This window comes from Bos javanicus, chromosome 13 (assembly GCF_032452875.1).
Source record: "Bos javanicus breed banteng chromosome 13, ARS-OSU_banteng_1.0, whole genome shotgun sequence".
In the NCBI taxonomy this organism is placed as follows: Eukaryota; Metazoa; Chordata; class Mammalia; order Artiodactyla; family Bovidae; genus Bos; species Bos javanicus.
This window is the reverse complement of record NC_083880.1, coordinates 54,538,690-54,562,527: the sequence shown is the minus strand read 5'-3', so window position 1 is coordinate 54,562,527 and position 23,838 is coordinate 54,538,690. Positions and strand designations below refer to the sequence as shown.

The 23,838-nt window shown below is 51.7% G+C and overlaps 1 protein-coding gene across 9 annotated transcripts in view; it reads right to left on the bottom strand.

Annotated features, from left to right (window-relative positions):
- Nucleotides 1–23,838, bottom strand: part of DIDO1 (death inducer-obliterator 1) — a 49,003-nt gene that overhangs the window by 7,430 nt on the left and 17,735 nt on the right. For 4 of the 9 annotated variants that reach the window (XM_061436941.1, XM_061436940.1, XM_061436939.1 and 1 more), the window contains exons 2-15: nt 22,026–22,199; nt 19,811–20,648; nt 18,688–19,009; nt 16,616–16,828; nt 15,731–15,944; nt 6,906–7,380; nt 6,477–6,636; nt 5,972–6,088; nt 5,753–5,857; nt 5,384–5,519; nt 4,663–5,191; nt 3,955–4,108; nt 3,074–3,163; nt 2,176–2,371 (exon numbers count right to left, since the gene is read on the bottom strand). In XM_061436941.1, coding sequence (XP_061292925.1) covers nt 2,176–2,371; nt 3,074–3,163; nt 3,955–4,108; nt 4,663–5,191; nt 5,384–5,519; nt 5,753–5,857; nt 5,972–6,088; nt 6,477–6,636; nt 6,906–7,380; nt 15,731–15,944; nt 16,616–16,828; nt 18,688–19,009; nt 19,811–20,648; nt 22,026–22,044 — 3,568 coding nt within the window. In that variant the 5' untranslated portion in view covers nt 22,045–22,199. The other 5 variants (XM_061436946.1, XM_061436945.1, XM_061436944.1 and 2 more) reach the window with 5 other exon arrangements.

The following is a 23,838-nucleotide window of genomic DNA, read 5'->3' as shown; positions in this document are numbered from 1 at the left end:
AGAGACCAAGTCATGCTGAGTGGGTCACTCTCCACCTACAGCTCCGGCAGCCGGCCTGCGGGCTGCTCAAAGCTCTGTGCCCCAGTGAGGCCTCAGGACGGAGGCAGGGCCGGGGCAGACCCTGGCTCCACACTCCCCAGTCTGGTGACCTCAGGCAGCAACACCCCCAGGTAGTGCAGGTGCTCAGCTGGGCTGGCTGCTTTGAGGGACATGACGCCCCTCAGGCTAGGCCTGTGCCATCAACATGGTGCAGAGACAGCAGAGCACCCTACCCACCTGGCAGACACTGCACACGCCACGAGCCTGGGACCTGCCTGCGAGCACTTGCACCACATCATGATTTAAGTGTGTGAAGTGGCTCAGGGAGGAGTGTGGCCGACGTGCAAGTGGACAGAAGACACACAGATAACCATTGTCAGATGAACATCCCAGGAGAATTAAAAACACATATACCAAGTTAAACAAGCTCAGACTTAGAAGCCCTTCAATCAAAAAGTCTTGAAACGTCTTCTCTCTACTGTGGGTGAAAATCTGCCACAGGAGCTGTGGGGCGCTCCTTCAGGAGTCTCAGCCTCGGGAATGTGGGGGTAGGAGTGATGTCCTCCCTGTTAGTCACCCATGTGGTCACTTGGCGGTTAAGGCAAGCACTCCCACCCAGCCCTCCTTATGGCCGTGTCACCCGGAATGCCCAGTGCGGCCCCCACCCAGCACAGCAGTGTCAGCTCCTGTCTGGGCTTCACTGGAGAAGTCTCCTTGGTGGCCCCCCGGCCACTCCCTCCCTACTGCATCCCCACGCCTGACTCATCCACCTCTGCTCTCCCGGGGACTGTCCCATGGCCCCAAGCCTGGCTAGTCCCTGGCTCATGTGACAAGATACTCTGGGACGGAGCCATGGAGTCTGCAGGTAGAGCTACAAGAGGGGCTCCGACAAGGCTGGAACGGTCCCCCTGCCCCACTGGACAAGCACTCAGTGTATGCCTATCCCTGTCTATGCTTGCGCTAGGCCCCATAAAGGCCACCGCCCTCAGGACTGACCAGGGGCTCCTCACGGTGTCGGGTAGTTGGCTTCATGACCGTCACTGCAGCATCTGGAACACGGTGTCCGGGGACTGGCCAGAGCCTCGGGAGCTGCCTGCCAAGAACTTTGGCCACAGCCCTCCCTGCCACCCATCAGGCAGCACCACTTTAGCACAAGGAAGGCCAACGGCCCCCCAAAGCACTTGGCTTCTGACACGTGTTTGGCATTGAGACAGTCTGTGTGTAGTTCTAAGAGCACAAACCAGTGGTTGTGGGGGCTGACAGGACTCTGGGGGCACAGCTGCAGAGCCCACCAGGGGTGAGCGGCCCTGCAGGGGCCCAGACAGCACAGGTGGACGCAGGTGTGCATGTGGCTGTGGCAGGAGCATGGCCATGGACACGGAGATGCCAGGTGCAGGGGGCCCCTAAAGATGCCAGGTGCAGCCACAACCCCTGAAGTAAAGTACTTCAAGAGCCCTGAACACGTGGTGGACTCGGCATCTCTGAGGGGCTATCAGTCTTGGGGGCTTCATGGCCAAGGGGATGCTCCCACGGGGGCATCTTTCTGTGAAACTTAAGTCACATCAACCTCTCAGGGTTTAGAGGGCCCTCAGAGACCACATCCCCCTTGGAACCACCTTGGCCCCTCCACAAGAAATCAGTGTGTAAGTCACGCTTTCACGCAGAACTCTGTTAGGAAGGAGCAAGCAGAAAGAGGCCCACTGAAGGTAAAACTCAAGCAGCAGGTTTCAAAGTGCCTATTTCTAGAGCCATTTCCTATTTCACTGCCATTTCTTGCAACTCCTTGAAATGAATCTCCAAGGCAAGGGGGAACAGCCCGGCTGACGTCCGGAGGAAGGCAGGACCAAAAGGCCAGACCTCGGCCCACCCTGCACTGCCCCTGCTCCTGCACGTCAACACCTGCTTACCTGGGGCCAGGCAGGCTCTAGGTGGACACTGCAGGCTTGGCCCTCTGCACAAAACTCTTTAAGACAATTTACGCCTTGACAGGGTACCTCCAGTGCCCCCTCCTCTATTCTGGAAGTTCTGCAGCCCAAGCTGCTTCAGCTCTGCTCCAAGTTCCGCTGCCGAGGCAGGTCTAGGGGAGGCTTGGCGTCGGCGGGAGGGGATGTTTGGGGTCTGAAGGCTGGTGCTTACCTGGCCCCTCAAAGGGCAGCAGTTTGGAGGGGATGGGGTCAGTGGCGCTGAGTGGGATCAGGTAGAGGTCCTTGACGTGCCGGCTGTTGTTGGCCACAACGCCGAAGCGGTCGCGGCTGCTGAAGTAGGAGTAGAGTGAGATGTAGGCCACCTCCTCTTCCTCGGTCGCGGGGTGGAAGCGGATCAGACAGAGCTCCTGGACAGACAGGACGGGAGCATGGGTCTGTAGCTGCTCGGAAAAGCTGCTGAGCCTCAGGAGCAGCTGCGAGGGAAGCAGTGCCCAGTCCTGCTGCCCAACACGTGAGAAAAACAGGGCGGTGAAGGAGCACAGGCCCGAGACTCAAGACTGCTGGATTCCATCTTGGTCTCGGAGGAGCCTCTTTAAAATTATTTCTATTTATAGTCCCAGGGGGATCTCGACACAGATCTCACCTCATGGGGTTTTTGAACCAAAGGGTTCATTTGCGTGTAGGGCCAGTATCTGACACAGAGCTAAGAAACCACGAAGCGTGTGATGAGTTGTCTGCAGCTCTGAAACCCAAGGGCTGAACTGGACCAGGGTCATCACCCTCTGTGACCTCAACAAATCCAGAGCCCCTCCACCAAAGAGCAGCACACATGCAGATTCATAGCTGAGTCCACATCTCTGCTGGCCCCCCACCGCTGCCCACTCCAGCAGCTCAACAGTAAGGAAGCAAAGCACCCATGTTTCTGACCGACTCAGCTGCACACACATCACAAAGCTTCCACCGCCACGCTCCCCAAACACCCTCACAGGGCGGCCAGCTGTCAGCTGGATTTGAAACATTCACCTGGAAACATCTCACAAACTGAGACATTTCAAGTACTAACAAACCCCTCCTTTCTCGGGCACAGCGACCAGGCTGCAGGCAGGTACCTTGGACACTGAGGATTTGAGCTTGCCGATGTAATCCCAAACGGTCTTTGGAGCAATCCTCCCACCAATGTGAATCGTGTCGGGCAGGTCCTAAACGGAACAGACTCTGAGTAAGTGGCCAGTAAAACCCTGGTGGTCACAGAGAGACCCCAGACACCAGATTCACAAGAAAACCACAACTATTCCAAACAAAGTAGCGATTACACAGTCAAACGCTGCTCAGTTAACTAACATCCAGGATCATGAATGACCAACCCCAAGGATGGTACAAGGACAACCGTCTACTAACTAGGGTGACAGCAAAGCATTTTAACGTTCTCTTTTAAGAACAAACAGCAACAATCAGGTGTGATTCAGAAGTGCCTGAGCACTCTTGGCTGAGTCTAAAATGCTAGTGCTGTTTCATTAATTTTGAAAAACAATGGTGCTGTGTGTGTGCCCCTGCACACATGCGGCTGGGCACACATACACCCACCCGGGTCCTGTACAAGCTCCAGTGGAGCAGAGGGAGGAGGAAGAGGAGCTTCAGCTTTTTCAGGGAAGATGAAGGGTCTGAATTCCCACCACTGTGTGAACTGCATAATCTCAGACTCAGCCCAGTACAAACAGCCCCTATTTTGCCTCTAGAGGAGCTTGTGCATCCAGACACTCAAGAGGAAGACGGTCACACTTCTGACTCCAGTGCATGATCAGAGTGCCTTGGAAAAAGGTATGCTCACGCCTGTGCACACACACCCATGCACGCACACACACACATACACACTTCTCTCTTGGTTCACATCTGACTCCAGTGCGGGATCAGAGTTCCTTGAAAAACAGGTGTGTACATGTGTGTGTGCGCACACACACACTCTCACACTTCTCTCTCTCTCAGTTCTAACCTCACTGAGATAATCAAAACATCCAGAGACAGGATACGCCTTAGTGACAAACTTGGCTACACTTTGCATGTTAATAAATCCTTTCCAAATGGTGCTGAGTCGAGACAAGAAGAGGGTTGTATCTCCTTCAGGAGGGGACCGGGACTCTGAGATGCTGCAAAACAAAACCACAGAAAGTAAGTGAACCTTCTCTCTCTGCCCAAAGAATTGCCAGTATTTACTTAAATTGTGTGAGAGTCATGTCTGACTCTTTGCAACCTCTTTGCAATCCACAGAGGATTACCTGTCAGGCTCCTCTGTCCATGGGATTTTCCAGGTAAGAATACTGGAGTGGGTTGCCATTTCCTTCTCCAGGGGATCTTCCCCACCCAGGTATCGAACCCAAGTCTCCTGCATTGCAGCAGACTCTTTACTGTCTGAGCCACCAGGGAAGCCAGACTCTTACCATCTGAGACACCAAATATATTTTGGTCAAAGAAATATATACTGTATAGGCAACAAAAGCAGATGGCTCTAAATTTAGTTTTTAAGATCTATATCTCTAAGAGGATAACCAGTCACCCTAAAACCGAAGCTTTAAAAAATGCCTTTTTATGAAACAGAAAACTGAAGAGAGCTGCATTTCTGGGTGGATTTCAGAGCTGAATGACTGAATCACTCATCACTGCTCTCCCTGTTCACTGGAAAGGAAGGACGCAGAGGCTGCACCTGATGCTTGGGGACGGTGGCACGGACAGGAGGTATCTGGGCTCGGGGGACGCGGACGGCTTGGCCAGGATGGACTTGGGCACCGTCACGGAGGGTGGCACTGGCTTTGGTACATCTTGTCGGGGCTCTGCTGGGGTGGTGCCCTCCAGGTGGGTTGCTGCAGAAGCTGTGGCCGTGCTCGGCCCGCCCAGTGCAGTCCTGGGGTCCCGGCCGGACATCGTGACCATGGTGAGCACACTGCCACCACCAGGGGTGGGGCAGGGCAGACCTTCCAGGGCTGGGGGCTCAGGCTGGTTGTCCTCCAGAGGCACTGGGAGGTACTTCCCCTCCAAGTGAGTGTGAGCTGCACTTTCCAGGTCTGGCTCTGAGGCATTTTCAGGCGGGGTTTCGGGTGCCGCGTCATCTGCCTCGCTGAGAACTGGCTCAGGTGGGGGGCTGTCGCGCTTGGACTTGGACTCCTCCTTCTTGACAGAAGCTGATAACTTCTGTTTTTTCGGAGCTGGTTCATCTTCCGAGGATGGAACCTGACCTGGAGAACAAGAGGAAGGCCTGCGTGAGAAATCCCACATGGTGGAGGACGAAGCCTGCCCGTGAGCAGATGGACGACCCCAGCTTTAAGAAGTGGCACTCTGAAGGCAGGGCGTACTCCAGCTCCTGACTATCTGACTTGGCTTGAGCCCAAGGTCAGGAAGAGGCCTCCAGTGTCCCCAGGCCTGCTCACCCGTGCAGATCTTGCAGTTCAGGTCAAAGAGGTGCGCCCGGTGCTGGCTGGTCGTGTCCTGCAGCATGCTGCTGAAGACGCCCGGCAGCGGCGCTGCACTCCGCTCGGGGGCCGCCCGCACCGACTCTTGCTGTTCCTAACACACATCAAGTGGCAGAGGGGTCACTTCTTTTCCAACCCATCCCCAAATGAACAGCACCATGAGAAAGCACCCCACATGACTAAGGATCACTGAAGAAAGAGAACAGGACCACTGGACACAAGAACTTGAGGAGCAGTAGAACTCCACACACTTGCTTAAGGTCAGTGTCCTCCCAATAACTCAAACACCCAGCGATATCTGGAAGCCCCAAAGGTGCAGGTGCTCACGTCAGAGTCTGACACTGGTGGAGAGTCTTCCATGTCGGGAACAGCTTCCTGTTTAATGGCAGGCTTCTTAGTCTCATTGTGCAATTTCGTTCTGGACTCCATCACCTAAAATGAGAAAGACATAAAGCCTTAGCCCTTCTTCCCCAAGAGGACTCACCTGCACCAAAAGGCTATTAGTTCACTTCTGGGCCTCCAGCCACCGCTTCTGCCAGTACTCACAGGCTTTGTCGTTCGCTCTCTCCACACAGAGAGCTCTTTGGAGACCAGTTCTTCTGGTTTCATTCTCACCAGTTTTGCCAATGAGATTTCTTCACGCAGAACTCGATGGAAAAGTCCCTATAAACAAACAGGTCTCATTCATGCCTTCAAAACCTCTGCAGGTCTGATTCTAAGAAGAAACGATGTGGAGACCACAGCAAGGTTAAGTTCCTTCCCCGAGGCCAGTTGAGGGCCCAGACAACAGGGGCCCCGAGGTGGGCAGCCGATTTGATGGCCTGCTGCACCAACCCTGCTAGAGATCACCTCACAGAAAACAGTCGACTGAAGAAGGTACGGAGTTAAGAGGTAGCGCAGGCAGGCAGGAGCCTGGCCAGGCAAGTGCCCGGCCCCATGAGGACAGTGCACAGCACTCACGCACAGCCACTGCGGGGACCGAGTGTCCTGACCACAGGCCTGGGGCAGCACCTGGCCAGGGCTGTCCCACTCCTAAGGGTCTGGCACACACCTGGTTTTTGGGGTCCTTGAGGTTGAACATGAGGCTGCGGTACTTGCTCTTGTACCGATTGTCCGTGACTCGGAACAAGTTAAACATCTCCTTCTCGATAAGCAGTGCGATTTTCCCTACTTCATTTTCTGTCATAATTAAGTCATCACTGTCATTGACTCTAGAAGGAATGAAAAAAGCCCCACATCAACTGCTGCACTTACAAGTGACTTTATTTTCTGGGCTGTGCCATGTGCCATGTGGGATCTTAGTTCACCGATCGGGGATTGAACCCAAACTCCTCTGAGGAAGCGAGGAGTCTTAACCACTGGACCACCAGGGAAGTCCCACGTGTGACTTTTTCCTTTGAACAGTGGGGCTACCATGAAACTGCCACTTTTTATGGGGAAAGCCATCCGTTTTAACAGATAAGAAATAGTGAAACCGCACCTTTTCCACAAGATCTCCTTCAAGGAGCGTCTTATGTTCTGCCGAATTTGTGAATTTGGCTGGGATGAGGCTGGGCTCACGGGGCCCAGGCGTCCTGGCGCTGGAGAGGCCAGGGGAACGGAGGTGCTCCCAGGCTTCCTGACAGCTCCCACAGAAGCAGCAGAGCTGGGGAACTTTCTGGAAGCAGACGTGGCAGCAGCAGTCACCAGCCCTGCCTGCTTGGCAGAGGGAGCGCTGCCTGAGGGGGAGGTGGTGGACGAGAGCCATGGCCTCTTAGGGATGGTGCCCTTGAAGCCTGAGGGCGACTTTCTGACAGTGGGCTTGGCCACCGCTGTGTTTGCAAAAGAAGGGGATTTCTTTGGAAGGAGATTTCTGCCCGGAGGTTGTCTGCCGGCCCCCGAGGAGCCTGGAGGAGCCAACTTCTTCGCCACCACCACAGCCGTCTTGTCCTCCATGCGTCTGTCCTCCTTCACGGCTGCAAAGGAGAGAGACCCGCTTAGTGAGGTGGGGGCTTGGGGGGCCCACACAGCATGTGCACCAGAAACCAGCAGAGCTAACCAGGCATTACTCTGTGAGACGGACTTAAAGAGAACTTTTAAAGTAACTGTTGAATTCACAAACGGAGTGTAAAAAGGACTACTAGCAACAATTCTGATAGCGACTATATACTTTGAGGACAAATGCTTTATTATTAATTAAAAAACCAATAATCCAGTAAGCTGTTAAAGGCTAAATTTAAACCGCTAACATAACTTGAAAATTGAAGGGCAAATTTCACTTTATCAAGAAAAGGTATAATTTCAAAGACCACTCTCATGGAGAACTCCAGTGCAATTTTTGGTAAACATGAACTTAGAAAACCTTTCCAGAATGCAGCAGACACACTCTTTAAATGCATATTCACTGCCCACCACCGCCTCCCCAACACCACAAGGCTCTGAAAGTACTAGCAAGAGTCCATCCCAGGGGTAAGGGGCTCACAGGTGTTCACCATTCTTTCAGAAAGTCAATTGGACATGGTAAGATTAATGAGACACAGGATTCTGGGAGAAGACTGCAACATGGAGGAGGCCAGCTACTTTTATGCCAGGAGCTGGGTGGCAGGGCCACAACACATTCCCATTCACATGCCTCCAGCTGCAGCTTGTTACTGGCTAAGACAGTAGGTTCGAGCTTTTAACCCAGACAGGGATGCAGTCAAAAACTAAAACAGAAATCTTTATGCCAGTACTTCATGCTGACAGAGTATACCTAACCCTGTATCAGACCGAGAGAGCTGCACCTGCAGGTAAGCAAAGCAGGTCATTCTCAGAATCAGCCTGTCAAGATTAAAATCCAGACCTAAAACCAGCCGTCACTGACGTTTTGTTTTTTTTTTACAAACAGTCTGGGTTCTATGGCCCACTCCCAGACAGCCCCGCTCCGGTCCACTTGCCCAGAATGGTTGGACCCAGATGGGCAGGATGGGGGAACAGGCGGGTCCAGGGTGCGAGCTGGGACAGCATGGGGACACCAGCTGGGGCAGGTGGTCATCTCACATGGGATCGATGGAGAGGCTGCCTGCCCAGGTGCAGACTTAAACACCCACGGCACGGTGAGCCCCCAGCACCTAAATGGGAGACTTCAAGATGTTCCAGCAACCTTCCCACTTTACCCAGAGATTAGAGCCACCAATCTGTCACCCCCTGGTGCTTCTTAAAACTGTCCTAGAGAGACCCAGGGAAAGTCCAGTGAGGAAAGTGAGACCCTATCTGCAGCTAAGGCTTGACCCCACAACAGCCCCAAGGCATTCACGGCCAATATCACACAGGGCCATCCTGGCACAGGGTCAGAGCGCTGCCCTCCAGAAGTGCCCTGCCTCCAACACTGGCAGTGCCAGGGCAGACAGGGTGCTAAAAGCCCAGGGACTGCAAGTTTTTTCCACTTCATAGTTTAAAGGAAATTACTTTTTAACCAAGTTTGAAACAGGGCTACTATGCACACCCAACACTTTTAATTAAGAGTCGGGTTAGAGGCAGTTCATTGTCATCAAGCAACAATCTTGACTTCCAGTCTCCCATTTCCATCTCACAAAGCCTGATCCATGCCCCTCATCCATGGTGTCCCAACCACTAGTCCCGTGTCTGCTGGCACCCCCATGTGATGCTGTCTAGGCTTTCCCAAGACCACCCACTTCCCGTGGAGGGCTCACTCATGCTCTACGTCCGCCCCGCTGGCCAATACCCACATCCCATCAGCAAATCAGTTCATACAGTAAAAACTGGGAACCTCACAGTAACTAAAATGAAAAATTACATTTCTGTACGTATTATTTCGTCAGCTCAAGTTCACGTCCCTAAGGGAGTTGCCACAACTCAGTACATGGAAACTTTTCACCAGCTGACTTGGCTAAGAGGGTCTGCAGTACCTAATGTGCGGACTGCTAGAGTTTAGGTTAAATGAGATGGGTGGAGGCCCTCTTCTTGGGGGAAAAGAACAGAGTGCAGCAGGATGCAGTCCCAGATGTGACCACCAGCAGGGGATGAAGGAACCAGCCTGTCAGGATTAAAATCCAGACCTAAAACCAGCCCAGTCACTGTTTTACAACCTCCACTGAGATTATTTTTAACATTTTTAAACAACTGCAAAATGGTAGCCTAAAGTGCTTCCAGAATCCTCAGTGAGGCACCTGTGATGGGGTCTCAAATCCTGCCACGTGGCACCTACATTGTTTCAGGTGACAATTCCTGTTAACTTCACATCCTTCACTCCCTAAGACCCACGCTTGTGCTGTCTCACTGGTGCACTCTCACTCGGAAACACAAGCCAGAGGCTTATTTCTGGGCCATTCCCAGTCCAGGTGACTGAAGTGAGCGATCTGCTGTCCAGGAGCAGGAGCAGGTGCAGTAAGTGAACATCACCTGAGAATTAGGGGACAGCTTTCCCGAACCAGCCTTCTGCTTTCTTGGAAAACTAGTTGCTTCTGGCTTTTTAAAGTCACCTTTCATCCTGCCTTCCCTGCATCTCAGAGTATGTAAGTAGGTGTGACTAGTGTAAATTAAGAAACTGGCAAAAATATGGACACTAGTGGACCTTAACAGCTAGTTGTTTCTGTCCCCCTTGTCCGTCTGGCCCCACCATCACACGTGGGCTGGTTGCTGCCGAAATGGCAGGACACCACACAGCACTGGAGTGCAACAATGACACACTCATTTCTGTGTAGAGCTTAAATTGCACCGCTGACTCTTCACCCAAACTCCTGTTACCGTGTGTGCACCTTCACAGAAGGGAAGGAAAGCAGCACCCCCAGGAAAGCAGCACCCCCAGGGCATCGTGGCTCCAGAGACGGCAGACGCCCCCCCTGTGCTGTCAGGAAGCAGGGAAGACTACCAGCCTGCAAGTTGGAAGAACACAGCCCCCTCCCCCAGGAGTGTGTGCCTAGTCTGGGTCATCCTGGGGTCCTGCCTGTGGCAAAGAGTGGCCCGAGTTCCAGGCTAGGTGTTTTCTTGGGGAGCAGCTACAGGAGGAAAAGCTGCCCGGTGGCCTGGTCACTGCCCCAGATGACGTCGTTTCTGCTGGGTCCGGCCATTGGTTTGTACTGGAAATGAGTTGTTTGTGGTGAAGCCCGGTAGGAACCAGGCAGGCCGGTGCGTTCAGGGACCAGCAACATTCTAATTGGCTAATTTCCCAATCAGCATGAAACCGGAGGCCTTGTCACTCGGTGAGGCAGCTGTGGCGCTACAGCTTCGCTGGCCACTGGGTGGCACTGGTGGGCCTCGGTGGGGACGGGAGGACAGCGGCATGGAGGGCCGCCCTCCACGGGCAGTCAGTGCTGTGCAGCTGCAGCAGGACGAGGCAGCAGCGACGGGCTGCCCGCGCCCAGTCAAGGCTGTTGCAGGGTGGCTCCTCACAGGGCCCGGCGAGAAACCCTGAGGGACGGCCATGGCTTTATGCCTTTCATCCTGCCCAAACGAGGTGCCAATTTACCCTAAAAGCCCCTAGATACGAGGCTTAGAGTAACAATGAAAGCAGGGTACAGGGGAAGCACAGGCTGGGGGCCACTTCTTACGAAGCACGGGCTGTAAATGTCAAAGGAATCAGAGCTTCTGGTGTGACCAGGCGCCAAGCAAGACTCACCGCATGGTGTGAGTAGAGGACCCCCTCCCTTTCCCCCCTTGCCCATTCCCACGTGGCTACAAACCTGCCCAGACAAGGCAGCTACTGCCCAAGGATCAGGTAAGGGAACCGACCAGCCAGGGCTCAGAGGCCACAGTAGCTCTGGGGGATGGACTCTGCACACCGTTATCAGCAGCTCTATTTTCAGCTCAGCCTGGCCATGTATGATGCTGCCTCTCAACTTTTTGACTCCTCCTGGTGTGAAAAACACCATTTTGCTTTTGTACCTTTGCTTAATTATTCTTCAGTGAATTTCTCCTGTAGTAGTAGTAATGCTTACATTGCGGGGGGGGGGGGGGGGCGGTGGTACAGAGAAAACTCGGGAGGCCTGAGCTCTGGCCCTGTGCTCTCACAGCAGGGGTCTGTATGTGGGTGCATAGCCTAACTGTTCTGCTTTGGGGCCAAAGCTTGTCCAGATGGACTTTTTTCTTACTGATATCCAGTATTTGAGTGACTTACACCTAGAGAGGTGCAGAGAACTATCCATAATAAATTTGCAAAAAACCGAGTACACGTTCAGAGACAAACAACCCTTCCTGTTTTAATAGTTTCACATACAGCATTTTGAAAATAAAATACTGAATGATCCATAATGGGTTGGTAATGTATGAAAGAAACAGTCAAAGTCACCCCTTCAACAGGAATCACCAGGATGACATGGGACGGAGGCCATGGGAGGCAGTGTTCCCGTGTCCTGTCTGCATGGCTAGTGGTGGGGGTGACCCCTGCCCCGAGACCCCACCAGGAGCAGCGCTGCTGCGTATCCTGAGTTCTGACCCTGCCGCCAGGCACTCCTACCACTTTAATGAGGTTCAGTTTTCACTCGTCTGTGCCTAAATCATCTACAACTTTAAGAACCGTGATGGAGCCAGGGGCAGGTTGGACGCTTACTGCCCCCACCCTGCAGGCCCCTAGTCCCCAAGGGTGGTGCTCAGTGGAGCCTGTGGCCCAAGGCACCTGCTGACCCGGAGGGTTAAGCGGCAGTTACCTTGCTGTTTGTCCTGTTGATGCCTCCCGGTGCACGGCAACGCCCCAAGCTTCGTTTACATAAATTTAAAGTGGAAAACTTTATCGATCTTCTTAGGTTAACTTCTTTAACTTTCAGAAGAAAGACTATAACTATGTGCACAGTGATGTGCAACAAACATCGAGGGTGTTAACCGTTCAAACACACCCGAGCCCCATGAACCACAGGGGAGGGTGTACAGCTGCGTCTTCAGAGGCCTTGTGGACTCGATGCCACCTCAGGACTCTGCCTCAGGGCTTGTCTGCATGTGTCACAGGAGACACAGAGCCCCACAGGCCACACGCAGGCCACAGAAGAGCAGGCATGGTGAGCAAGACCGGTCCTGCTGGAAGCTTCTACCCCACGCCCCCGGTGAAACACCAGAACTATGGGGGGGCAGCCTGGGCACACCTGAGGGCCAGTCAGAGAAAACACCTGTGCATGCAAAACCTTCCCTGCACTAACTTTCTGAACAGCTGGCTATTAAAAAATCAAACACTTGTGAGAAGTAAAATACTTAAAAATACCAGATAATGTCAATGACATCCAAAAACATTCCAGCTGTATGGGTAACAAAAAACAGCCATCTTGGTGAACTCTGTATGAGAACAGGTTCTGACTCCAAGTGGGGGGAGAGATGCAGATGTGCAAAGCTAGTTTGTCACCAAACACTTTTTTTTTGCCACTATCCTAGAAGAGACGGATAAAAATGGCTCATGCAGCTGATAAAACATGTCTCTCCGAGGGGGCCATCGCTACTGACTGCTCTTCTCCTCTCACAGCCTGTGACAGGTGTCGCCCCTGTGAAACCACGTCCCTGGGTCCCGGAGCCCACGGAGCCGCAACTTGGGAGACTGGACATGTGGCTCACGGGGGCCACGCTTGTGTCCCAACAGGCTGCTCAGCATCACTGGACCTGGCGCACAGGTTCTGCCAGGGGTTCCCATTTTAATTCTCAAAGCTAAAGGACACTGCAGGAATTTCATTTTTCATTCAAAATTTTGTTCAAATCCCGTGTTTGTTCAAATCACCTCAGGGCCATGGAGGGAGCCTAAAATATGGGGAAATGTTCTGAGTCTGTCAGAGTCCCACTTTCAAGTTCTAACAAACCAGGGACACTTCAGAAAAAACACTTCAGCCCTCTTTGTGCCTGGATAGTACTGAGAAGTGAAGAGGAGGAGATGGAGAGGAAAAATGAATTGCAGAACTATGAAAACAGGAACATACATCATAATTTGGGGGAGAAATAAAACGGCAACTGTTTCCCTAAGCTAAACTGTACAGAAACTCTGAAAAACAATATAAATAAATATCAGAGAGCAAGTATATGTTACTCCCATCACCCCAAGGAAGTGAAGGGCTCTATGTCCACGGGGGCAGTAGGTCAGAGCCCTCATGCACAGCAAGGGCTGCCCCTCACCCGCAACCTCAGGCCAGGGCCAGCCTGGGAGAGGAGCGTCCAGAGCACCGCCGGGGCAGCACGCTGACCTCCCAACGTCTACCCAAGACTCGACCTGGACCCAGGGCCATGTGGACAACGCCCCCTCCTGATGACTGTCCTGGCATCACCTGCACCCAGAGAAAAGTCACACCTGAGGCTCGGGTGGCAGGTAAGGGTCCTGCTGAGTGTGTGTGCAGGGCCCTGGGGAAGGTCCGCAGCCCCCGCCCTGTCAGGTGGTGGTTTGGGGAAGAGGCAGAGGCATAGCTGCTACTCACCGAGGCGAAGTCGGGTGTTTACCAGCGCCCTTTAACGCTCCTCCCAATCATCTTTTGGGAAGATGACATTTCTGGGATAACAAAAAATCATCAGAAGCAACTAGCTCAACTAGCTCAAAAACTAGCCTTATGCAGGCTTGAAGTTGTGGCTATCCATCCACGTGGTTCTGAGCCGTAAATGTGCTGGGAAAGTCAGTGAGGAGCTGATGTGCAGAGAGAAAAGGCAGGGCAGAGGGAAGAGAAAACCCCGCCTGTGAGCAGTCACTGCCTCCTCGCGGGCCGATCTCCCCACCTCCCCACCCCTCCACCCCAGTCTTCCACCAAAAACCCAGAATAAAGAGTTGGGGGACAAGTGCCCACCCCTCCTGTCAACTTTCCTAACTTGTGGAGCACCCTACAGCTGACTCCTAGCTCAGAGCCTGGGGGATTCTGGTCGACAGAGAAGGAAATTGGAGAGTAATCAATCACCCAAGTTTGTGGCTACACCCCAGTCTTCCTTTTATTCTGCCACATGCCTACACCAACCAACCGAGAGCAGTTAGCACAGGATCCCAGAGGCTGTCCCCGCCCGCTCATGGCCGGGCGACGGTTACAGTTAGGTCCAATCATAAGCCCTGTAAAGCGCTGCTGTGTAGAGGTGTGCCTCTACTGTGTTGAGGTGCTATAACTTGATGGAAATTTGACACGCTGTTAGCACGAAGTTCTTAGTTCAAACAATCTGAGGTGTACTGAAACTCATTTTAATACAGCATCTGGTTAATATTTAACCACTCACTCCTAATATCCGAAAATAAATATATATATATATATATATATAAATATACATACATACACGTAGTATCACTTTGCAGTTTACTTGCAACTTCATTTCTTAGGTCTTGGGTCATTTACATTCTCAAAAACGCATCTAGTTATGCAGTATTCTAGCCACATTATAGCCAGGAGGTCCCCCTCTGGGGGACTAGCTTAAGATTGGGCTGAAGGGAGGCAGCACTCGCCTGTAATCTGGAAATTTAGGACCACTTAACCTTTTGGTGCTTTCAAAAAAGTTGCAAGAGTTTAAGAGCATAAATTAAACCTGAGCACAAAATAATCTCAATCACAGAATACAATGTGCCCTGGAGCAATTTAAGCGTCCAAAATTTAATTTTGGAGAACGAGGCTGAGAAACAAGAACAGAGGAGAGTCAAGCTGCACAGTCTCCTCTGGGACTGCATGAGTCTGTCTGACCCATCCAAGCCCATTCCCAGGAAGCGGGGGAGGAGGGCAGGGCGGGACTCCTGGTCTGGGTGCTGCTCAGCGCAGAGATGTCTTGCTCACTTACCTTCCAGCACAGGAAGTGGGCCAGGGCCTTCAGGACTGGCATGTGTATTTATGTCATGTGTAGTATGTGAATTGGACGTGAAAAAAATCCCAGTTTGGTCAAAAATAATTTAACTCCTAAAAATCATACTTCAGCTGAAAATCAGCTACATCACTACTGTGCAGTAAGAGATTCCCACAACATACAGAGAAGAGAGGGTCACGTGTGTAGGGAGCAGGCTGCATGGCACAGCCCCATGTGGAGAGCTCCCGGCGGTGGTGGCACCATGGCAGACTCCGGCGGACCTTGGGGGTGGGCTGAGTGCCCCACCATCAGGTTCTGTTGAAGACACTACACATACTTACCAGAGCCTAATAATAAAGAAAGTGATTAAAGACATCAATGGTCAGAGGTGAACATTCAGCCATGAGCTGGTACAGCTTTTTGGAAACACTGACAGGAAGTCCCAACAGACTAAGGAAGGGTGCGCCAGGCTCAGGAGGCCTCCTGGCCTCGGGCAAGGGCTCCGATCTCTGCAGGTGCAGCACCACACAAGGCTAGAACTCCTAGCTCTGAACAGGCCTGAGTGCACGGCCGTCCAGAAAGACCAGGAAGGGTCCAGAGCTCCCCCTGGGTGATACATACATTTATACAACAGTGGCGGCCAGGGGGCAGCAGTCTGTTCTGGCTTTACTGCATTGTAATTGTGGTCGCTGGCCCAGGACGGTGTGCTGCTCTCACAGACTGGTTCCTTAGTGAGGACCTCGTTCCTGGGAGGGGCCACTGCTGCCTTCTTCACCGCGTTTTCCTTCTTGTCTGAAGCCAGTCTCTTGTGCACAGAAGAGATTTTAATGCCTGCCTGGATAATCAGTAAAGCCCCAATCACTAGGGAGATCACCGAAGTTAGCCTGCAGTTGTTTTACTCAGCAGCGCAGGTCAGGACACACTCAGCTCCTGGGTCACCCCAGCCCATGAGCTGCATCGGCCACCGCCCTAACATCCTGCTGAGGGGCCAGGCTGACAGGATAATGAGGGGCTTTGGAGCGAAGCAGTGAAATGAAGCTCGAGCACAGCAGGCAGTGCCCCCGTTTGAAAATGCACCCAAGCAACACTGCCCAGACAGGGGCTGTGGACTTAACAGCATGTGGAGAGGACAGGCGTACCCCTGCACCCCCCCAAACACTCAATGTGGGCACCCTCAGGGCCCGCTTCCAAACCCCGCTGCCTAGACTCCCACAGGGACCACTCGCTCCCCGGAGGGCTGATCTGCGGGGTGAACTACTCCATGCAGCCACTGGCTTCCGTGTTTCTGTTAGTCCCTCAGCTAGAGGCAGGAGAAGAAAACATGAGAACACGTGCCTCTTCGTAATTCTGACCAGAACACTGGTGGGGAAGGCGGAGGGCAGCGTGCAGGCGTCTTGGCCCCTCTGGGCCTGTGTACCTTCCTCTCTTTCAATCAACCCACCAAGCCTGGCACCTCCAGGCAATTTTGGTTTCAACTACGCAAATGGCCGGTCTTGGTCAACTTACTTGAACGCTACATTTTTGAAGAACGATTTTTTCTGGCTTTGTCTTCAGCTTTTCTTTTGCTTTGGGTTTCTGCTCCTTCCCTGCACTCAGGAAGCGCATGGTGGCCGCAGCGTGCTTCAGGATGCAGTCGTTGCTGCAGTAGACCGAGTCAGGTTGTGCCACGCTTGAGCACCCAGGGCCGATGCACTTGGCAGCACCAGGCGCTTCCACGACCTGCAAGACCAGACACGGGTTCAATGTAGTCCCCCGCTGGGGCAGGCACCATGCTCTGTAAGGTCACTATTTATGGTACCGAGATTAACACCTTTAATCATGTATGAATGATTATGCATAAAAATGTATCTGTTTATTCAAAACACATAAACCCTCCTCCCGAGTAAGGCATCACGTTTTCAACCACCTTTCACGCCCCGCACAGTGGGCAGAACTCTGAGAGGACTTCTGCTGCACACTTCTCAACACAGCGGGATTTCACACCAGAATTAGGTTCTGTCACTGACCGTATGGGCATGGATTTTGCCAATTTAATTAAGATACCAGGTAAGAGGCTTTTGAGTCAGTCCAAAGGTTTGACTTATCAGGTAAAAACCCTCAAAAGAGGAACTGAGCCTCCAGAAGAGTGAACACTCCATTGCTGGCTCTGATGGGAGGCTGCCCAGGCCTGGGCTCTGCAGTCAAGGACCTCAGGCAACAGCCAGAACACCCAATTACACACGGATCTCAGAAACAACAGGTCCAGTATAAGCATGCCACAGAAACTGCCAGGAACATGCTTCATATGCATTTTACCCTAGCCGAGACTGATGAGACCCTAGCCCCACTGACACACAGAGAGCAGTCTTATAAGACCCAGAACCAAGGGCCTGGCTCAGCTAGGCCTGGGTTTCTGGGTTAATGGATGTGTATTGTCTAAGTCGCTAAGTTCTGGTCACCTGTTATCCAGCAGCAATCTGGAATATGACAAGGGCTGAACACAGCTGCTTGTGGCCATGATTACTAAAGCGTATTTTAATGGTCAAGACTAATAATGTATGTGACATATACATGAAATGCACTTGAGCAAAATCTTTTTCCTCAAATAATGTACTTAACTGACTTTCCTCCATAGAATCCAAGTTTTACCCAGAAAAAACACTTAAGCTTATGTGCAGTCTTAAACACAGCAGGAAGATGATGCTTCCTGCTGATTTCCATTTCTGTTATGTTTTCCTTGAATTACCAGTTATTCTCATATTTCCACTTAGTGCCTCTTCACACCCCCAGGACAGGGTCCAGGCCTCAAAACTAACTCACTGCAAGGGGGTGATGGCAAGGGTGCTGACATGGCCACCACAGGGCCCCACCACAGGGCCCCACCACAGGACGCCTGCATCTACAACACCTACAAGAGATGGGCCATGGTGGTGGGGTGGGCCCCCAATTCAAGGAAGGCTTGGGGTGAAAACACACTGAGTGTGACACTCGTGAGCACCTGAGACAGTTCTCAAGATGCACGGAAACCACAACCCCTGGACAAGACATGTGTGAAAAGAGCTGGGAAAGGAGGAAAAAAGAGCTGCACAAACACTGGCGAGTGGGGAACACCATCACAGAGGGTGTATCAGGCACAGTCACCTTGTCACCCTGAGGAGCTGTGCCGCCACTCTGGGTGGCCTCGGCATCTTGCCTTGAGGTGGGGATGAGACTACTGGTTTTCTCAAGACAGGGCAGGTGATACAGGTGCACACGTGCTCCTGTGACTCGAAAGTAATTTTCTTAATACGTGCACTTAAACTTTAAGCTCAGGATGCTGGTCGTGAGAACACTAAAGAGTAATTTTTTAAAAAATTATGAAATACGTTAAATCAGTAATCACAGCACAGGAGACAGACACAGTTATTAACAACATCAAAAAACAGACCTGAGCAGGTGCATGGACCCAAGAGCCCACAGAGTCCAGCCCTATGCCAGTCACTGCAGGGAAAACCTAACTTATCTCAGAAGACAGACGCTTCCGACCTTGATGTTTCTGCCAAAGGCAGTTGAGGGCTTACAGTCACCTCTATTGTTGGCCTCAGGAAATAAGTACTTACGGGCTGGAATATCTTGAGTTTCTTCTTGCCACTTGGGTTTGCAGCTTTTTCAATTCTACCCTTAATTCCCTGGTCTTCACTTGACTTCTGCTCCACGGTTCCTATACTGGTGAAGTCCGTGCTGTCGGCACCCAGGGGTCCTGACCTCGTGTCCTGCATGTCTGTGGCTTCTGAGCTGGCCTCATCCTGCACCTGCAGGATCGTGCAGTTGGGGCAGATGTAGTCTTCCCCATTCCTCTCCAAGAGGCGCCCTCGAGCCTCAGAAATGCCCACACAGTCACCATGAAACCATTCTTCACATCGGTCACAGCAAATCATAAACCTGAAATAAAACAACGGTCAATGTGTTAGTCACTCAGTTGTGTCCAACTCTTCACGACCCCGTGGATTGTAGTCTGCCAAGCTCCTCTGTCCACGGGATTGCCTAGGCAAGGATACTGGAGTGGGTTGCCATTCTCTCCTCCAGGGGATCTTCCCAACCCAGGGATTGAACCCAGGTTTCCCACATTGCAGGCGAATTCTTTACTGCCTGGGCCACCAGGGAAGCCAATGGTATCAGGAATGAAAAGGGAGAGACAAACTCAATTTTAAAAATATCAATAAGTCAAACTCATTGTTTTTAAAAAAAAATTACAGAAACATGGAGCATAAAGAATGTCAGTGTGCCCTTCTCTCAGTTCTATTACCACTGTACATTACCAAATTACATCATCCTTTTCTTCGAGGGCAACCTGCCCTGGACCGCAAATGCCTGTCCAGAGAATGGCAGCCACTCCTTTACCCCTGCAACTACCCAATGTCCACACTGTGCCCCAGTCACAGCCAGTCTGAGCAGCGTCCTGAGGGCTCTCTTGGGCAGCAGACCCACTCTGGTGCAAGCCATCGCACCCATTCACTGCCATGCTGTGACCAGGCAGCCAACACCCCACACCAGCCACCACCTGACAAGGGCATGGTTCTGGGTAGTGCCCACACACTCCACTGGTTTCTTTCTGACAATGACTTGCTCATCTTTCCCGACAAACAAGTCACTCATTCAGGCCAGCTTAAGACTCTCTTAAGAGAACAGTGAAGTCTCCGGCAGTTTCCCTGGCTCTGCCCCCAACCATCCCCCACGACCCACCTGTTGTTGTGAGGCTGGCGGCACAGGCAGTACAGGGCGCTGGGGTCATACACCTCACACTCCGGCTTGTGCCGGATCGAGTCTGCGGCTTCCTCGGCTCTCCCTCCTGGGGCCACTCTCCCATCCTGCCGGCCCTCTCTGTCCTCTTTCACTGCCTGGGCCGCAGCCCCCAGGTCGCCCTCAGGCTCCCGTGAGGCAGGCAGTGAGCCCTCCATCACATCCCCTGCCTGGACGTCCACGGTCTCAGCCGGGTCCTCCTCCCGCCGCTTCCTCCGCAGGCGGTTCTGGATGCCCCTCGTGGGCCGGTCCGCGGGCTCCTGCTCACGCTTCTTCCGCAGGCGGTTCTGGAGTTCCTTCAAGGTCAGTCCGTCGCTGTCGCTGTCGGATGTGTCGTCCTCGTCCTCGCCCTCTCTGGCCTTTGCCGAGGAGGCCAGCCGCTGCTTAGCACCCGTGGAGCTGGACCTGGGCCCACTCTTCCCGTCTGAGGCGCTCTCCACACTGCCCTCAGAGGCAGTCTCCGCGTCTGTCGCTGGACAGGACGCTGGCTCCCCAGAGTCCTCCAGGGACACGGGGGCACTCCGACGGCCACGGCGCCGCACAGTGGTCAGAAACTCCTCCACCCGCTCAGTGCGCTTTGGCTGCCGCCCACTGCGCCGCAGGGATGGGCTCTGCTGCTGCCGGGGCGACGGCTCCAGGGTGTCCACCTCCGCATCCCCGGCACCCTCGCGCTTAGCAATGGTGGTCCTCCGGAAGCCCCAAGTCTTCCGGAACTCCTTGCTGGTGGGCTTGATGGCTTTGGGCGCCTCCTCACCACTCGGGTCACCCTTGTCATCCATACCTGACAAGGAAACACAACCAGGCCATGTCAGGCATCAGCCAGGGCTGCGGTCCGGGCCTGACACCCATCAGCTACGAGCAAGCACAGGGGGCACTCCCTCACACATGGGAGAACCCGACCTAAAGAAAGCAAAAATGCTTCTACAGTGCAGGAGGATTCAGTGACGAACCCCATGCTCAGGAGGAAAACCCAGCGAGCAAACTACATCTATGAACATGTCCCCTGACTGCTGAGGATAAGCATGTATACCAGAAGTCACGGAGAATGAGGAATTGGGCAGTGGTGCTGCCAGGACGGGGCAGGATAGGGCAGCAGGGGCTCTCTGGCTCCCCACAGGGAGACATGGGCCCACCTCCCACCTGGCTGGCTCCAGGCCCAGAACTCTGGAGCCCCAGAGTGTAAGATGTCCACCATCCAGCAGGGGAAGGGTGGAGATGGGCTCGTTTGCACCCTGAACACCCAGCCCCACTGAACCCACCCAGATCCTAAAGCCGAGACTGTGTCGACACAACAGGGGTCACCCAGCTCTGCTCTCAGGTCCGCAGCAGGGACACTCAGCCAGATGGCACCTCGTGCATCTATTTCTTCTCTCTTCTAAGAGATTATTAAAGGCTCCAGTTTGTGAAAACTTTGTTCTTATTTCAAATGAAAAAAGCCTGAAAAAATACAGTATATACCTTAAGAATTTTTTCCCCAAGCTGTACAGGCTTCAATTACATTTAAATGCTAATGACAACTCAGATTTTATGCCACGTTCCATCCCAGGGGGAGGACTCGTACAGAATGAAAACCTTCAAACAGAAAACACACAAAATTCAAAGTCACACACCACGGAACTCTCTGTTTGGTTCCCACCAAGTGGTATCACCTCCCATCCCCCATCCAGACCTGCAGTTCCCCACTCTGGGCCTTGGCCCATGCTCTGTGACATCAGCAGCCACCCTGTGACATTGTGCCCTCAAGGGCCACACCACTGTCCTGGTCACCCAAGGCTTTCTGCGGGAAGGACTTTCCTCTACAAGATACAGCCCTCACCAGCAAGAATACACGCCATTGTAAACTAAAGGAACACTCAATCTAATGATTGATTAGACACTCTTGGGCTAAAGTTTAGAATATTTCCAACAAATATTAATGGTACACCAGTTTTTATACATATATAATGCCACTTTTGAAATAAAAACATGACATCAAAACTTAAAATTGTGTTGTTGGCATTTAACATATTATCAACTGTGGGAGTTTTGCAAAAACAAAACTGTGGCCAATAATTTGTTATGTAAGACTGAAATGTCTCTGGTAAATAACATTTGGATAACAAAAGACGCATCAGTACATCTCTGGTCAGTAAGATGTCAACACTACTGCCGTTGTTACCTGCCCCACACAGAAGCATGGGCACTTCTCCCGACTTCCTAAACCCAGCACAAACAGGGCCGTTACAACCTTGTGGCACAAGGAAAGCACCAGGCCCCCAATGCTGCTGTCGTCAGCCACTGTTCACAGATCACAAGGCAAATTATCTTGAGACTGTGTCCACGGAGTAAGCTCCTAAAACAAACAAACAAAAAAACATTTTAAAGATCTAAAGCAACCAGAACTAAAATCACATTTAAGGGACAAAAGGCACAAAACTTTCCAAGCAATCTCTTAAGTCTACATTATGTGACCTACAAAGACATCCACCCAGTCCACAAATATGGCTCCCCTGCAAGGACTTTTTTTAAAAAGGGAAGATGCATACTTTGACTACACGATGAAAGCAGGGCTGGGACAGGCCATGGTTGGCACCCTGGTGGAGAGGGAGCTGGTGGTCGAGTGCAGAGGCCTCAGTGGGCGGGAGGATTTCAAAATCAGTCACTGGTATCAGCTGCTTCCTAATTACAACCCTACTTCTGATGGACCCAGGCCAATAAAAACCAGAGGGAGAATCAGGAACAAAATATGAAAAGATGAACAAGAAAATTATATGTGAAAGCAATTATTTACAAATTCTTAACACTGTAGCTATGTCGTCATTTTAGTTAAAAAATCTAATAAAGATTTCAGAAGACTAATAATTATTGGACATCCCTGTGGTACAGCTTATCTTTGTGTATTTATGCATTTAATGAACATTTCTCCTCCTGTCTCCTCATTCAATCATCATACCTAAATGCTCCACAAACACATTTCTGTTTCTAGGTAAATTCTCAGTATTAACATTTTAACACATTTCACATTCTATACCCAAGACCCCTGCCTGCGCCTCTCCTCACCTCACCTCTTCCTCGCCTCACTCCAACTGCCTCCCTTGTTAACTGTGGTCTCCTTAGTGACCTCAGGACAAACATTCCATCCCACCTCCTTTTAAAGGGACAGAGCCCATCTCACTCTGGCCACCCTCCATCCCCAACACCATGGCCACTGCATCTCTTTCAAGTGGTAAACCCATTTCAAAATGAGAAACTTCTCAGAAGGTACTTGAAATAATTCTTACTTTTATATTTCACAACAATGAAAAAAGTAAAGAAATTAGGACATTCTCAGGAAAAAAAAGTTTTAAAAATTTATGCTAATCTAAAAAAATCATGCCTTTGGATTTGAGTTCTGAAAAATCAAAAAAGGAAAATCCAGTTATTTCTGTTAAGTGGAGTGAAATACTTAACTCAAAACATAATATAATTTTAGACAATTTGATTCATTTTTCTTGATTTTATACTTGCAAAATCAATTTCATGATTTCTTCACAAATTCAAACATAAAACTTCAGGTCATGAAACAAAAAAGTCTATCAAGATAAAAAAAAACAAAACCTCTAAGATCAAGGCAAGTTAAAAAAAAAGTGTTATGCTCCTAACACAACTTAAAGTAGGTCCACATGCAACAGCAGGTCACCAAACAGTGGTCACACTGTACCAGCAACGACGACTCCAGAGAGGAAAAGGTCAGTAGGCACTCCTAAAACTGGGAAAGAGAAACCCAGAGGCAAACACTGGATACCCTGAAATGTACAATCTTAAAGTTCCTAAGTGCAAACGTCCTCTCAGCTGAAAACGGCTCCATTTCGTACTAAGTAGACGTGCAAATACCAGTGAGAAACCGTGGGTTCCCCAGGCCCCCCTAGGGGTGCTGAAGGCACCCATCAGCACCCAAAGACAGGCGGAAGCCCACCTCCCAGGCAGCTCTCCACTCCGACTTTTTGTTGTCG